General features: G+C 36.8%; 1 protein-coding gene across 4 annotated transcripts in view; it reads left to right on the top strand.

The window, feature by feature from the left end:
- Positions 1-18,155, top strand: part of LOC132904651 (protein couch potato-like) — a 197,421-nt gene that overhangs the window by 103,707 nt on the left and 75,559 nt on the right. For all 4 annotated transcript variants that reach the window (XM_060955335.1, XM_060955336.1, XM_060955334.1 and 1 more), the window contains exon 3: positions 18,098-18,151. In XM_060955335.1, coding sequence (XP_060811318.1) covers positions 18,098-18,151 — 54 coding nt within the window. The remainder of the gene's footprint in view (positions 1-18,097; positions 18,152-18,155) is intronic.

Raw genomic sequence — 18,155 nt, 5'->3', positions numbered from 1 at the left:
TTTCTTGGCCTTTGTCTATGCCGTCTATCTAAATAAATGGAACATCAAGTTTTATTCACAACTAGGTGCTAGTACGTACAGGCTTCTCTGCGGATACGCTTTTCTCTCTCGTAATAGATCAACGCGCAAGTTTTCTTTTCCTCCCGAGAAACTTGTCTTCTCGGCACTTACGTTCTTTTCCACAAAGACGCTTCGATCGATTAGAGTCTGCCATCGTAATCTTAAAATTAGGAAATTTTAATTGTCACGAGTAGACCGTTTGCTATCGCTACGATGTTACAGCGATCGTTACAGAATGTCATAGAACAACTGTTAGTTCCAGTACAGTGACAAAGTTATATTTTTGGATTATGAATCATCGTGTAATCTGTATTGTACGTCAAGATTTTATTGTCTTAGCGTTCAGCCGGGTAGAATACAAGACACGTGCACTGTTGTGATATGATTTTATGGGAATAGAAAGCGAAGAAGGATGTGCTCGCTTGATGAGGAGTAACGAGTTTCTTGGGAAACAAGAAAGTGAGATTTAATCAGCAAATATTTTGCAATTTTTATCCTTGTAAATTCTATGTTAATCCTATTATTTCTTTCCTTTCTCTAGGAACGTTACATTGTTATTTTTTCAAAGTTAATTACGTTTTACGAGGAATCATGTTGAAGAGAAATCACGCTTACCGTCGATAAGAACGAAAACGTTTCTTAAATCGAAAGTATCGATCTCGGGGTGGTCGATTCGTTCTTTAAATATTTCACAAATATATCCGGCATTCGTTCATTCACACGTTTCGATATCAAATTTTAATACACTCTTTCCCTCTTTTACCTTTAAAATCGATATTTATTCGGCAGACAAATGAAATGGCTTTTTAATTTAGATTTTCGATTCGGATGCGCCGGTCGGAGCAATTTCAATTTAGCAAAATGGTTCTCCAATATGGCCGTTCAGTTGATTTAAACAGATTTTCCATCTGAAGTGGTTTATCCGCATATCAATCACACGTATCTTTCGGCCAGCCATACGCGGGTTAAAGCTTCCGTTCTCTTTCTTCCTTTTGCGTGTATACCTTTCGAACGATCGCGATTCGAGTTTGTTCACGCGCAGACAAAATTTCACTTTGTCATATATTTATTATTTGGCACGCGAATCTGCCTCTGGACTATGTACGAGTGGCACCGAAATATTAGAGGATGGATGGACAAAGCGTTTCGAGAAATTAATAGTCGCGCGTATGTTAAAATCCTGCGGAGAATCGACTTTTACGATTGTTGAAACGCGTTGCTCGAAACGTGTGTACGTTAAAAATAAAGCTAATTTCGTCACGCTGGTGCTCGTGAGAACAGAGTGGTGGTATCTACCAGCGCTCTGATTATGTTACATTCCGAAATTATTACAGGGAAATTCCACGCGTTTCAACAAATAGAAGCTGAACCAGCTGTGACAAGGTTTCTTTTTCCTCTTTAAGTAGCAATTACGGAATTGGGGTTTTAATAAAAGCGAGTACTATATGTTAATTCGTTGGTGAAAAGGGGAAAACAAGAAAATTACAGTTTAAAGCAGATTCTTGCATTTCAAAAAAATAAAATAATTATACAACGTATTATATTTGGATTTGTATATCGAGCCGTTTAGAAAAGTCAAACGATCTGAAAATTACATTTTCATCCTCCAAAAGAATATTTTCCCACCGAACCTACAAACTTCGTATTGACGTAACTTTCGCGTTGAAAATCCAAAAGTTTTCTCGAACAAATGTCTCCGAGTCGGTAACTGCGTATCTCTTGAATTCCACAGGCACCATATTTCAATAATATACAAAGACTAAGAGACAAACGGCATCCTAGTCACGTATCTCTCGACAAATATCGGCAATAACTGTTCGAACGAGATTCGGAGACTATTCTCATATATTGTACTTCTGATCACAGCATATTATTCGCGTTGTAATACGTTAAAATCGTCTTTGATATATCGTCTCTAAAATGCCCCGAAGACATTTATATAATCTAGCAAATGCTCTATATTCCAATAACAATCAATAACAGAGAACCGTACTAACACTAAATATTAGTAGCAATGGCAATAGCAGTAATAATAGAAATAGTAAAATCACGATAATTTAATGTAGCGCTTCAATCAGTCTCCCTCGTCTTATGATTCTTCTATTACCTGCGGAGAGTATATTTTTTCTTCTTTCATTTTTTAAAAAGCTTCAATAGCTTTGATATTGAAACTAGCATTAGCTGTTCGTTGCCGTAACACCGTCTTAGACACAGAATAGTAAAAATTGTACGTAATTTGTATTTGATCCGTTGAGGACGCAGGAATAACGTGTAAGAGAAATACGCAAACAAAACTTTATCAGAGAAACGTAAGTGGAGCGAGTCGCGAATTAGAGGCGACGAACAAAGTTCCATAATTTGAGAAAAGGATACTTCGTCACTGATATTTCGATTTCTTCGAACTTTGTAAAATCGTAGGGTTTGGATGGAAGAAACAATAGTACGAAGGAAAGGTACCGAGTAGACCCATGGAATCCATTTTCATAGCCACGGCGTGAATTTAATAGAATTCAATAATACGAATCGACCAAGTCGATCGCGACGTTAGTCCTCGATAGGTTAATAACTCTGGTAATTAATTCGGTGTAAACGTACAATCTGAAGAATCGAATCTAAAGTTAAATTTCAAACTAAACTTATTCGCGTACAGTGGCAAAAAGTATCTGTTTGTCTCTTATTTCCCGATGAAGCCTCCTTTTTACTAAATTTTACGTTCCATTTCTTTGGTATATCAAATTTTTCTAATCATATAAGAGTGATACGAAATTTATTATAATCGGATCTGATTGATCAGCATATAAATACAATAACGAATGCAACGATGTACGAATACTTTCCGTATCCGCTGTATATCGTGTAACATACCTTTGCAGCTATAAATTAGAGCTATAATTTGTTGTTTCAACACAATAATTCATCGATTTAAAGTTAATTTAACACGCTATGTCTTGTTATTTAATGCGAGGTCTTCGTGTATCCGCCTCCTTGTAAAAGAACGCAGTTGTTAATTTCCTAACGTTCCATCTTCGAATATCTCATTCTCCTATTTTTAACGATAACTCGCTACAACTTACTACAACGTACAACCTGTATATTCATCCCGTCGTAAAAGAACGAAATTCTCAAGGAACACGAAAATATGAAAGAACGTTAAACTTCTCGAGATTCCATTCTCAACTATCTTATCCTCGTATTTTTAGCAAAATTGTGCTACCTGATGGTATATAATTCTTTAAACGTTCGTAAGCCACTTGTTTACAATCTCATCGACTCTCTTCGTAACAAAAACATATTAAGATCGAAGGATTTACGGTTCTGGACGCGTCGTTCGAAATTCGACGCCACATCGGATACACAGGAAGTTACGCGATTTTCTTTACTCTTTAGATCGGCAAAATACAGCACCTTGGCACTCGACGCGCCGTAATCCTACTGTACCAGTTCCCTGGCATGATCCCGGGCTTTTAGTGGCACAATAAACTGATGAGTACCCGTGTTATATTCGCGTGTTCCGTCGAGGAGGACGCGTGTTAATGAAAACTGAAATATCGAGCTCTTCCTGTGCGGGGTTGCGGTTGTAGACGCAGACGACGCGACGTGCCAACTTTGCCATCGAAACTGTTACAAAATTCACGTTTCCAAGCAGATGTTTGTACGCGTTTGTTGTAAAATTTCAAGTTTTGACAGATTTGGGTTAAGTAAGAAGAAGCTCACCTGCTTCGCCTTTCTGGAACTATAAAAATGGAAATTACAAGATACGGAATTTATAAAAATTTTGTTCCTGTTAGTCACAATGCAAAAACATAACCAACACGCGTCTAATAGCGTTGAGTTTGGCATTTTTTAATTTAACCCTGTTGTTCTCCTCGGGTCTGTATAACACAATGGATATTATTATGTTTCAACGGATATATCATTAAAATAGAAATACCGTCTATCTGTATTCTAGATTCTGTACCGATAATATTCATAATAATAGAAATAATATTTATATCTTAATAATATGTCCATTGAAATATAGCGAAATTAAAAAAATGCCAAACTCCAAAATATAGATATTTCGATAAATCTTTAAACGTTAGAGTTTTGTCTTTTCAATATAATTTTGCTACGTACGGTTTTGTGCATTCTACGCTTTTCGTGTCTTACGCTGCTACGCTACTACGATTTTCAACTCGCTATACGATGTTCCAGGGCCACTGTCCACGAAGTTGCTTCATAGACGCGTTGACGGTAGTAACGGTACGCTTCCATGCAGCGATTATTGTAAAGTAACGTGTATCTGTCCAGGGAACAAGAGCCAACCGTTTCCTACGCGTTTTCGTCACCACGATTGTCGTCAGTATCGTCAATACCGAAGCGTACGTTGCAAATATAAACAAAAAAAAATACGCGAGAAAAGATAGAGCGGAGAAGGCATGCGGTGAAACGGCAAATAAGACGAATAAGTTTACTATTAATTATCAATACGATAATCCCATTGCCAAAGCGACATTTGATTTTAAAAACTAGTTAGCCAGGTAATCGATCGGTAAGGGATCGATGGATTTACCCGATACTTATTATATTTTCTTATAGATTAGGTATTTCTTGATTCCATCTCAATGTTATTAAAATTCTTTCATCGGAGCTGACAAATTCCCCAATATTCGTATCTTGCGTTTGAAGCAATGATCCAGCAAGTTGCACTAAACTGTGTATTTTTGCTCAACCTGTGCAATGTATGAAATACGCGATCATCGTTCCCTGGCAATTCGCTCGCAACGACGAACACTCGGGAATTAATATTTTTCTCGTTGTTCGAATGGATCCAAGATCTCTGTTTTTCGTGTCGTCGAACGTGGTAACATAGGACGAAAGCGGCTCCCTCGTTGCTCGACATTTTTAATAATGGGACAAAATGTATCTTACTGTACGCTTCGTACACCGAACATTGGCGACATGTATCGTCGCGTCTAATAAATTACGCTTGCGCTTCTACGTAGCGACACTTGGTGGACAGTCAGCCAAACTTTAATACGAATCGTCGAAAGAACTTTTCTGGATAGCTTGGCAATTTTTTAACGTATTCGTATTTGAGAACATTAGCGACTCGTTTCACCTACGTTCGATGTCTGCAAATTCTAAACGTACATTTAGCGTATAACTTTTCAAAGACTAAATGCGTAATTGATTCCGATTAATTGTATAAAAGTCGAATGAAAAACCATTGCAAAGGAAATCAATGATCGACTTGACAATATACGCTACATAACCGTAACGATAATCCACTTTTACGAGAAACACCAACAAAATCCGACCAGCAGAAAATCGAGGGAGAATATTCTTCGAACTTTCAGCTCCGCCGTAGCGTTTTAAATCTCTCCAAACTCTATCTACCTCGCCGAGAACAATATAGTCGTTCGACTAACAGATCCTCGAATTAGCTTAAATCTATCTAGGAAACTGCGTACCGCAACTTCCACGAACTTATTTTACACGACGTTAAGGAATAAGAAGCAGCGAAGTATTTCGAATATGAGCAGTTTACGGAGATTACGGAAATGGGAAGAAGGTGACGATTTAATTAGATCCGCGATTCACGCGTTAGGCGTAAAAAAAGACGAGAATTTTCGTAACGAACAATGTCCTCTTGCTCGCGAAATAGGTTAACTCCACGAAACGGAATTAAAACGTTTCAAAAGGTGCAGTTAAACCATTTTGACCTGTGAACGTCTCGTTTTGCGTTCACGTGGCACGTGATTTTGTGCAAGATGAATTTTCCTGCGAGGTTGAAGAACGCGTCACACGATAGGAACGTTAATACGGTTAAAATATTTGGTAGAGGACTTTACAGCCGCGGAAAGAGTAAATTTAAGCGTGAAAAGAGTTCTACGAGATAGAAGGGACGAACGAGTGGTGGATTGGTTGAGATTAAGGATTAAAAGACGACGAGGGCAGAAGAAGAGATTAAATGATGGAACTAAGGTAGTCCATCTATTTATAAATCTATAAAACTGCTGTAAAAAGTTATAAATTGGCCACATTGATCGTGGTAATTCTAGAGTTGGAGTTGTTCGGTTACCTAATGTCACCTGTTAAATCGTGAAACGTTCAGTTCATCCTAGAACTACCTGATCCGTAAATATAACGGGTTACAGATCTACCGTTTTTCCAATTCCTGAAAATATTCAAACGCTTTTGGCAGGATCAACGTTCACTTTTATCCAGACAGTGATATGATTTTATAACACGTGCTATTTATTTTGGACATATCGCTGTAGCTCTATGTGTATGTTGGGCAACGAATCCCTAAAAGAATCGGAATGGAATTCTAGTTAATCTTATCAGCAACGCATTACGATCTAAAATCTTGAAATATCTAAAATAAAAGAAAAAAAGAATCTCGCGTTAATTCAAAGATATATAACTCTTCGAATTAGAGATACAATTCTCCCTCCTAGCTACCAAGCTTCCAAGGTTATTCGTAACGCAACTTAAAGAAACGTAAATATACCGACAGGGAAACATCTCCAATCCGTAAATTCAAAAAATTATAAAACTTTGAGCATACGTAGAGGGTATACAGGTATGTGTTATCTAGGATTTTCTTTGCTGCCCAAAGTCACTCTAAGAAGGTGAAATCGACCCCAGAAAATCCAGCTATTTTCGGGATTTGCGTTGAGAACTATAAGGGATAAAAAGGAATGCTTTCAAGTAGTGCCATCGTTTTGTTTAAAAAATGTGTCAATTTTGTAGCGAGCTATACCGCAAAACCAGAATATTCGAGGGTAGATTTCACCCTCTCAGAGTGAATTTGGACAGCGAAAAGATATTACGTAATACGTACCTATATATCCTCTACGTGTCCCCAGAGTTTCATAATTTTTTGAATTTGCGGGTTGCGGATCTTCCCTTGTGAATTCTTAAAAGCAGCATAAAAATCAACCAACGCACTCTGCTCTTACGTATCTCGACTTTACCGATCCATCGTTCATCACCTTCCTCGGTGCCTTGAACTTTAAAATCATAATAAAGAACAAGAATACTTCAAAATATATGTCAACTGCGAAATATAGCAGAATAGAAAGAAAGCAATAATAAATCTGAAAAGAGCAATTTTCCAGATCTTTCGATACGTTCGACGTTCACCTTCGTATAATCGACAAAAATATAACGATAGAGGCAATAAAAATAGCGGGGGAGAAAATGAAGAAAAGAATCTGATATCCTTCGAACGGTCGAAGTTATCGACATTTCCCTAGAATATTAAAATTTGCATTTTACATGCCGCATTAAACCCGGAGACCTTTCTAGCCACTCTGTGACTCGCCTCCCTGTTCTCGTCCCACCATGAAAGGAATACTTTCGTCGTCGAGGAGGTATCGAGGTTTAAAAATATTCGCGCGGTTTGCTCCACTTTTCCTCTGCATACTCGCCTCGGTATTTCAATATCCGTCGGCAGGTCCAGCTGCAATATTTATACCGGCTGGCCGCATCCTTTGATCAGGTCCGTGGGAGTGACCATCGATACCGTTCGTTCCTTTTCAATTTATCAACTCTCGACCTATGCGATTGTTAGATATCGTGATTTCCTCTCTTCGATTTTTATTTATCGATCCGATGGATTCGTTCGTACGTAGAGCGTATCTCGTAACACGTGAAACGTTCCATTTCGGGAGTGGTCGGAAAGCAGAAGAACAACAACGAAAGAAGATGGCAGGAACGCGCGTCTTATTCGACCTTTCCAAGTTACAACTATTTTTCTTGTCGCGATAAGCCGCAACAAGGAGTACGAAAACAATGAAAACGCGTTCGTGTAAAACTTGTTTGACCTTGTTTCAAAATTATAGCCACTCTCGCGTTCCAACGATTCGCAACTGCTTACCTTCGCGAAAGGTGCTCGAAATGGCTATCCTCGGACGGCCTATTATTTTGACATACACGTGGAATTCTTGACAGATAGGGAAACTCTCGACGATACGACGACTACGAGCTCGTATACGGACGGAGGATCACCGTTTCGAGCATCTTCTGCGAAGATAAGCTGTCGCGGATTATCGTAACACAAAAGTGGCTATAACTTTGGAACAAGGTTACACAGGACACCTGTTTATATGAACTTTCTTTCGTCGTTTTTGCGCCTCTCGTTCACTCCTGAATCCTGTCTCACGTGTTACGAAACATCTTACGACTTATAGGTGAAGTGTACCATGGGAAACGTATATTTTGTAGCAATTTCAAACTTGATAATTTCTATCGTGAAATTTGGAGTATACGAGGCTTCGAAAAGGTATAACGATTTCCTTAATTCATCGAGGGCCGATCGTCACGTCGACGCATTTGTCGCTACGAAAGACATGGAATTCCAAAGATTCTTCTCAAAACTCCTCTCCCCGCTGCTTCGTACTCCAACCAGACTTTACGATTTTATGAGACTCGCGATTCTTTTATTTTTTCAGACAAAAATCGATGGATTTATAAGGTCATAAGAAACCATTGCTCGGCCTTTAACGAGTTAAGTAAATAAATTCGTAACGTTCTCTTCTGGCATGGAAATGTTTATAGGCAAGCGTTCTTTTTATATACGAACATAACGAAAGAATTTTAGACGTAGAAAGAAAAGGTGGAAATTTAATATCGGATAATGAAAAAATAAGTTTAAAAATTAGATATATAACATAGATAGGAGAGAAAACGTATTTTAATATCGCAACGGAGAATGACGAAAATCTTTTCTTCTAGCAGCTCGCTTAAGAGCAACACGGCACGAAACTCGTTAGTCCGATTTCAACGGAGATCGAAGATTTTCGAACGACGAATTTTAGCGAAGTTCGATCGAACGAAACCGAGCTGTAAGGTTTTACGAAGGGGATATTAAGGTCCCCTATAAATAACCGTAAATCACGCTACCTATTTAGGCTGGCGTTGCATACACGTATCAACGAACGGCTAGCTAGCCAACGCGATATTGCTAACAGATTTCACCGAGTCCGTATTGATTTTACCTTCACAGCCTACGACCAGAGGCCCCGATGATTAACGATTTCTCTACCTGTCTAATTTCGATTCGGTTTTTTTTTAGCCAACTTTTCACGGAAACGTCGGTATCGATGAGGAAAGTTTTTTAAAATTGTCGGCCTTTGATTCGCGTAATGTCGCGATTAACGATTTCTGTGGTGACCTGATTGTGATTCGACTTTTTTATAAATTATTTATGGAAACGTCGATATCGATAAGACTTTTCCTTTCTTTAATCGTCGACGAGTGCGAAGATACGTAGAAAATTTAGTTAACGTAAAATTGATAGTTGTATTTTGAGATATTTTGAGAAATATCGATATCGATAAGAAGAGTTTTTTAAGTAAATCGAGGAGAGATTTTCAAATTCATATTGACTTTGAATTTAGTAACATCGCACTGGAAACCCACGAATAGCAGTAGCCTCGTTTGTGTAACTCGATTGTTTGTCTTCTTTGCTTGCGAATCTGATCGTCGCGCTCATTTTTCTCCGCTCAAAAGTCAAACGCGTCTCTATCGCTTTTTACTTTTTACCATCGAGGAAGAAGAAATAGGCTTCTTACGTTTCCAAATGTCGAAGCAACGATCAAAAGACTTTGCAGAAACGATTCAGAAACTTATCAAAACTCTACGATACTTAGAATTTTTCGTTGTTTCTCGACGCTTGTTTCTGCTTTTAAAAAATTGCTAACATTCGCAACTTCGTTTTTTTTTACGATAATTTCGATTTCTTATTATTAATCCCTCGCCCCCTCCAATGTTTACATTTGCCTGTGTCCTCCCAAGATTCTCGAAGGAATCCCCTCGACTTTGATAATATTTTCTTACGTCCGCTGTCCAATTCTCTGCGGCGTAATTCGATTGGGTTCGAGTTAGGTAACTGTGGTAACCAATCTATATAGATCGTAGAACCTTGTTCTTCGCGTAGAGCTGGGAAATATTAAGACGTAACACAAACGAAATCTCGGCTACGGATTTCAGGAGAGCAACTTCGGCCTGACATTAATTCTATATCAGCCTCGCCTTTTATCCTCGTGTCACGATTTGTTATTGGCAATTTTATTCGATTACGAAACGCTTCGAGCCGACGAATAAGTAGAAATCGCGATACCTTCTTAACGCGTTATCATCTATGAAAAGTAATTCTTGTTTCTAAAAATTGTTGTACTATCAATTTACGTTATCCAAAGAAGAGTATTATATTACGCGATTACGATACAGGGTGCTCCGTAACAAGTACAATTTTGTCGTTGCTGGTACAATTAGATACAGGGTGATTCTGTGCGGATGTAATTTGAGTTTGAATAATTCATCGAATATACTTGAACTTCGCTAACGATAATTACGGGTTAGCTAGATATGAGTAAGCGATCAGCAACAGGTTATTATAACTCGAGAACAAGTCAAAATTGTGAAATAAAATTTGTAAAGGTAAAGCTCGAACGTGCCGTTACATACGCGCACGATACATTTTCAAGTCTATCTTTCTCTAAAAGAAAGCATCCAATGGAAAAACGTTATTCTATATTTTCGCTTTATTCTTTCTCGGAGAATCATCCTGTACCCAATTGTACCAACAGTTACGGACCACTCTGTAGAATATTAAACAAAGAAGTAATACTCTTTTAATTAGATCCATCATATCGAAATATAGATTAATAAAATATAGGAAGCTTGATAATTGTATTTACATTTAAATTTATAAAACATTATCGAATTGAATGTGATTAATTCAATTCGATTAAATGTAAATTAACTCTTGGTAAATTAAATCGAAGTAAATTCGATTACCAATCGACTCTCGTACAGACGCGTAACCGAAATCGTTTCAAAAAATATAGAACGAGTTATGCGTCGTATCGATCGATCGCGAGTAACCGGAATCAGTTGGAAAACGGATCGCAAACTTTGGTCCATGGTGTATCTGTCTTTATACCAAAAATTTGCTTCGTAAGAAATTTGTAAAAAGTGCACGAGAGATTTACGTCGTTGACCACTCGTTACGTTGTATCGTATTTCTTACGTGCGTATTTCTTTCTCGCTTGTTATCGAGCTTTATTTCTACGACTCGGGCGTTGAGAGATTAAATACGAAAATCATCCAGTTAACTTTAACGAAGCACCCAACCATTTTACCATAATCTCCCATACTAAATAAAACGTATAATTATTACATTGTAGACATTTATGCATTCGTGGTAGATTTCAAAATGCAAAAAGTGCACAGATTGCGCGTGACACGCAAAAATATGTAGAATATTCAAAGTTCGGCACCTACTATAATCGTTAGACCGCGGATTTTTATGCGTTTCTGTATATTTCACGGCCTGTCCGAAGCAATGGAATTTAAATGAAACTCCGTTGCGTCCACCAAATATTACAACGATTACTCTATTTCCGATACTACGTGTATTTTTGCGTATCATACGCAATATACGCACTTTTATATCCTTCGATTTCGGAAAAATGCAGAAAAATCCGCGGTCTGATCGTAACATTTAGTAGATTAAGGAGATTTCTACTTGGATCGTGTTCCTTCGTTTGCCTTTGTAGAAATACGAGTCCGTAGAAATATCTGCGGACCAACAATCGTTACGCTTTTCATAAGGAAACGTAGCAGAGTTAATGGCGGATACAATTTAATATCCAAGGGGGTGAACACGGTTGATTTTCGACACGGAGCGATTAAAAATCGCTACGAACTCGATAGGATGCTGGAATGAATTTCAGCGCGCTTTCGAGATTCGACTCGACTAAAATTGTTTTCGACTATTAATCAACGACACACGGGATTATTCTCTGGAAGAATCCTATTACAAAGCTGATCGTAAATTTATGACTGTGCAAGAGATAAACGAGAGAACGAAACGAGATCTGCTGCGTTGCGAACGAGACGCAAACAACAAAGGCACGTTACTGAATTATTCGTAGACCGTGCTAATTCTAGCTGGTAAATAAGAAATAAATACTCCTTTTCCTCTCGACCGGGCGAAATCTCGTTTCTATATTCGTCGTCGTATCCTTTATTCGAGCACCTAACTTTTGGCTATCGTGTCTGTTTCACGACGAACAAATTACTTTGGATAAATAGCGGATAGATATCGGTCAGGTATAGAGAAGCACGGCGATTCCCTTTTCTACGTTTCATTCATTTACCGTCTATCGTCGCATCTCTTGATAAGGCATTAGCGACTACCGTCACATGTATTCTGTAAATAATTAGGCAGCCATTGGCCATTGTCACAGTTTCGCATACTTCCATAGGCGGTGCAAAAGATTTGTTTCTCTTAGGAAATTTGGAATATTTTTACATTGTGTTCTACCAGTTATGAAGTAGTTGCGTGTTCTTGGGTGTCTCTGAGTTGCGTCTTGTATCTTGAAATTTGACGCAGTAGCAAAGAAAGTATTCACAGGGTTCGAGTACGAACCTCAAGTGTTTTGTAATATATTCAAACGCTCACATTCGTTTGATTAACGAAAGGAATTCTTTTCCTTTATAACAAGCGACGAAGTAAACGATGGCAAGATTTAATTTAAAGTAAAAATATGCGAATAACGAGCAAGTTACGTTAAATAATTTTATATATATCAAATGTAACACATGGTACACGTATGTGTATATATTTTATATGAAATTGATGCAACTTGATCATTGTTATTATCGTCGCTATTGTTTAATTTATCGCCTATTTCTCAGGAAACCGTGTACGTCAAACAGATAATATTTCTACTTCTACTTATATTCTTGCACCTTTTCCTTCTTTTATAAAAAATCAACAGAGCTTCTCTGGTTAAGAATTTTAATATGAAGGTCTAACAAGGAATTGATTAAACATCAAACGTACAAACGTCATAAAGCGTTTGCATCGCATCGTAGACATTTAGAACGACATCGATGCTTTTGTCAAATATTTCATATTTGATGATCGAGCAAATAATTAAAAGAGTGCGAGAGAATCGGCTAGCAGTAAGTGATCCACTTACCGACGTTTTTGTTTAATACTTTTCGCGTGACGAACGGCCAAACGATTAAGAGACGGAAAGATAATTAATCGAACGTGCGATATATCGACACTTTTGTTGTGTCTGATGGAATATTTCGTGTTTGACGAATCAACGTACAATCGACGGACTGACGAAGAATTCGATTATCGGTGAATTTACACTTCCGTTGATTACCGTGCGTTCGATGAATGGGGGAAAGTTTGAAAATAAAAGATCGTAAGATTAATGCATCGGTATTTCTGCTGTTTCGTATTTTATGAATGAACAAAGCCTTCGTATATCGCGAAATAAGTTCGTGTATATCACCGAGTTAATGAATCGACATTTTCGTTGAATATTTCGTGCCTGACCAACAAACCGAAGATTGAAAAAAGAACGAATTCGTCGATACATCGAAGTTTTTATTTGTTTTCTACTCGACGGGGAAAAATTTGAGAAACCAAAGAATTCGTGGAATCGTTTAATCGATATTCCTCTTTATCGTTTGGTATTTAATGGTTTAAAGGAAAACTTTCTAAACTAAAAGAAATTGTTTCGACAGAGACGAACATCGACTTTCTATAAAAATTCCATATTTTATTTTCTACTTAAATTTCTCAATTAATTGTACATTATAAATCGATTTATTATGCTACGATTTCAGTCATTTATAGCACGACAGCAACATTCAAAATGAATATGCATAAGCACGCTTCGCTGCTTGTAAAAGAAAATTGTTGGAGATAAGGACTACAAACTGTATTCGCGGTCATTTTTCGCAACACCGTGACCGTATAATCTCTTTTTACTCTAATTTACGAGATCGTAATACGGAAACAAACGGAAATGTTACAAATCTTGAAATTAAATTAAATAATTAATTGTAGCGCTAAAAATAAAAAACAAACTTTAAACATTTGATCTGACCAATACGATGTAGCAAGTAGTAAATTTAAAAATCCAAAGAATAGTCGGCAATTGGCACCGCGTTTAAGAACTAGAACTAGTGTTACATCAAAAATCGAATGAAGCGTGCGAATCGAGATGAAAATCGTCGAGAAAGACCAAAGGTCCCCAAAAATCTCTCATTTTCCACATTACCGATAAATTTTCGTCCTATTCGATCACGTTACGACATTCTTCTTACTTTTCTCGCCAAATAAACAGAGATAAATTCCGATCGACGAATGTGACGAGTAAGGACAACGCGATCCATCAAATTTACTCGAAAAAACCGAAGGAAATACGGCCGCGTTGTCATCGGCTTCCGGTGAAATTTATTTCTCTAGATCTCTAACCATCGATCGTTCTCTTATCTGTCTGATCAAACGAACAACGATCGTCCATTTTTAATATCTTTATGATAAAATTAGTAGCTCCAGGAATTTAAAAATAGCGAGGGTTTATTTAAAAATTTGTTCGTTTTTTCGATAGCCTCGTCCAAAAATTAGCTTAAATGTGACGATAACCTTGATGGACGGAGTTTTCGTAAATGAAATGTAGAAGGGTATAAGATTTAAAAAAGTGACGGTTTTGAGATCTTCTAGTTTACAAACTGCGGTGACAAATAGAAAGACCCGGTATTTACAGATGAAATTTTTCTTTGACGTGTTAGGGTTCTATGAAAAGACAAAGTTGACTATAAAATAAAATATTTTCCTATCTTTTGCCCTTTTTGGAAAAAGCTATTAAGTCGAAAGAATTTGTGGAGGACGCAAGATTTTGTTAATAAAAGAACGGTTTAGAAATTGTAAAACGAAGAAGCGATTATCGTACGAAGGTGATAACGTTTAAGGAACGTGTATTTTATGATTTCTCGTTGTAACGTTAATTGTCCGTTATCATTTCCTAACCACGACACGAGATGCAATGAGTGCGAAAGAAAAGATAAAAGCGAGCTTTCCCGTGTATCGTATATTTTATTTATGAAACAAGCAGACTCTCGCTTGTCAGGTGTACGAATGTTTTATTTATCAAAACGAATCTTCGATCTTTCGTTTTTGAGATAAAGTTATTTACTAGGTCAGAGTTCGAAGGAGATGACGATTTTACGATACCCTTGCTGAAAGAAGTCCTTTTACTGAAAATATCTTTCGCGATTATCGTTTCAGTACCAATGGCAAAGTGAATAAACTGCATAAGTACTTTCGACTTCGTCTCGCTGACATTTTCAAACAGATATACGTATTAAAAGGTATCCTATCGAAGTAAACGCTTTGAAATAACCTTAGCGAAATAAAATAATTCCTCTCGATATTAACGATAATTACTCTATTTTACACATTAACCTACATTTTCTTCTTTTACTATAATTCTTTCTTCGTATGTTACGACTTTATGAAAACATTTTCCTGTCTTTTCTCTCAGTCGTGAGAAAGCCGGTTAAATTTCACGGTTTAGAAAGAATTTGTCAAGGACGCGAAATTTATTATTCGCGAAACAATTTGATTGGAAAAATATAAAGTACGAAGAAAATGCTCTTACATTACTTTTTCATCGATCGTAAATTCTTCAAAAATAATATATTTGCGAACAACGTCTCGGTCGATCTGCCAATTCTTCTTTTCTTGACAATTTTTAAGCCACGGGTTATTACCCTAAGAAAAAGTTGACGAGAGCTTGGAAAAACGTAAAGTAAAACGTAAAGTAAAGAATTTCCTAATGAATGCGCTCCTGTTCTACTTTTCTATTCGTCGTAAGTCCTACGAGAATAAATATATTTGCAAATAATATCTTGTTCGATCTTCCAATTCTTCTTTTCTTGACGATTTTGAAATCGCGGCTGTTAAGTTTTCTTATTCAGCGAAATCGATTCGAAACACTCGAACGACGTCCCTCGTAAGCATTTCAAGGCATCTTCGTTATCGCGCTTTCAAACGAAACCAACCAAGATCTCAATAACCGTGCCTGCATTTCAGGATTAAATTAGCATTAATGGTCGTGATTTAATTCAAGTATCGAGTATCGATCGAATCGTTTGCCGATAGAAATCGCGAGTTATTCTGTAAAGAAGAAAGGAGACTTTTTTACGCGGAGTAATTCCAGCGTGACAAATTAAAAACGATCAAAAGGGATGGACACTTTGTCGAACTTTTTAATTCGATTACGATTTTGAATAAAAAATTAGTTATTAAATCACGTTATGCGTAATTTGTTCTTGCTACAACGTGAATTTGAAACAAAGTTTCTTCACAAGTTGGAAAGAAAATGAATAAAAAGAGAGAAAGCGAAATTGATGCATCGAAAACGATTGGGCGTACGAATGGTGCGATTTTCAATGTCCGAGACAAGATGTTTTCGTATATTTCGCCTCTGAACAGATGAAAATGAACGAGATATAGCAGAGACCTAACACTCGACGCATATTTCTATCGTACAGAGTTTGAAGGTTTTACAACGCTTTCGATATTATCCGTTGTACGTGAAATAGTAAGAGCGAAAAAGTGTTACCGTTTGAAACGAAGTTTAAAAGTAGAATTTGAAATAGATATTGATTGCGAAATATATAAAGCGTGAGGATTTCTTTGCAAAGTGGTCTACGCGCAAAAGAACGTTTATCATCCTTTCTTAAAAGATTCATAATTTTACTTATTATTCTTAAAAGCTACAATGTTATATAAATTGAATTAGACCTAAATTTACAACCCTTACGATAGAAATATTCTTTGGTATTTGTAATTAAAATCGATCGACGAATCTTTTGCAAAATCTTTTTCTTTCTTCTTCCTTTCTTTCTTTTTGAAGCAATTTACAAGCGACTCGTTGGTTGTTTTATTTTAATTAAACGGTATATATTCTTCGGTAACGTTCCTACGAGGACAACGATGAGCAAGGAAATTAGAAACAACGTTGGATTCATAGGAAATCTTCGGTCGAACGTGTTTGCCTAAAATTGCTGCGCTCGAGTTATTCGGTTACGTTTTAGCTACGGTAGAACAGATAATTGTAGAGCAGATATGCAAATTTCCAAGATTCTCATTCTCGCTTTTGCTTTGAAGTAACTTCGCTTCGTACTTAACACTTTGATGATCACGCTATGCGAACACCGTCTTCTTACATATTCGTAAATTCGTGATCATCGTTCGTTGATGTTAATGTTTTAAAAGTCACATTAAGCGCACGATACTAAGCTGTGATTTTACCCATTGAATATGAAATAGAAAGTTGCGCGGAGAGATTTTATTTTTTCGTTTCTCAGCTTCCTGTTTTATTAGTATGGTTCTATATTTCGTAATTAATAGTTTCAATAGTTAATTTACTACAAACTTTGTTTCCTTGTTAGAGTAATTAGAAATATTTACTTGCGAATTCGCTTACAATCAGTTTGTTAGATATACATTTTATATATATCTTTCTTTTTAAATAAGTAATTCGTTATTTCTTATTCCGAAGCATACGTTACTTTAACCAATTTTTTAATACCTTTTAATTATTGTAGTTATATCGGTATGCACTTTTGACGATACTTTTTCCAACTCACTTTTGATGATCAGTTACAACGTGGAAACAAACAATCTTTCCTTCCAATGAATAGAACATCGACAGAAAGCATTTGTAATTTTAAAAGAAACGACCAACAAATCGTGCTATTTTCAATTTTCGCAGGAACGACCAGCGAATCGTACCATTTCTAATTTTCAAATTAACGACCAGCAATTAAAAATGATTACCTTTTTCAGAATTTTAGAAGGCCACAAAGAATTTACCATTAAACTGTTAACTACCAGCGGAAACTGTTAATCGCTACCTATTACCAACATCCTCAGCCATGATAACTAATTTATTCAGAATTTTTTTATCTTTATATTCTTAATCTTTAAACGAAATATATACATTATGATCTTTCTACAAATTTTTTTCTACTACCATCCCCGTTACCAATTTCCTTCGCCAACCTAAGCACCGAAGATTACATCCTAATCCTAAAATTAAAGCAGCCCTGATCACTGCATAAGCCAATTACCAGTTTAACGCAGGGCGATCCAGTTCCATCAAAATGCTCCGCTCTTTGTCTCTTCGTTTGTAATGACGTTCGGGAATTCGTTCTGTTTCAGGGGTACGAGGGGTCCCTGTTGAAAGTCACAAGCAAAAATGGGAAAACAGCGTCGGTGA

Source organism: Bombus pascuorum, chromosome 2, assembly GCF_905332965.1.
Source record: "Bombus pascuorum chromosome 2, iyBomPasc1.1, whole genome shotgun sequence".
Lineage (NCBI taxonomy): Eukaryota > Metazoa > Arthropoda > Insecta > Hymenoptera > Apidae > Bombus > Bombus pascuorum.
The sequence above is the reverse complement of the archived record's forward strand: the minus strand, read 5'-3'. Positions and strand labels throughout refer to the sequence as shown.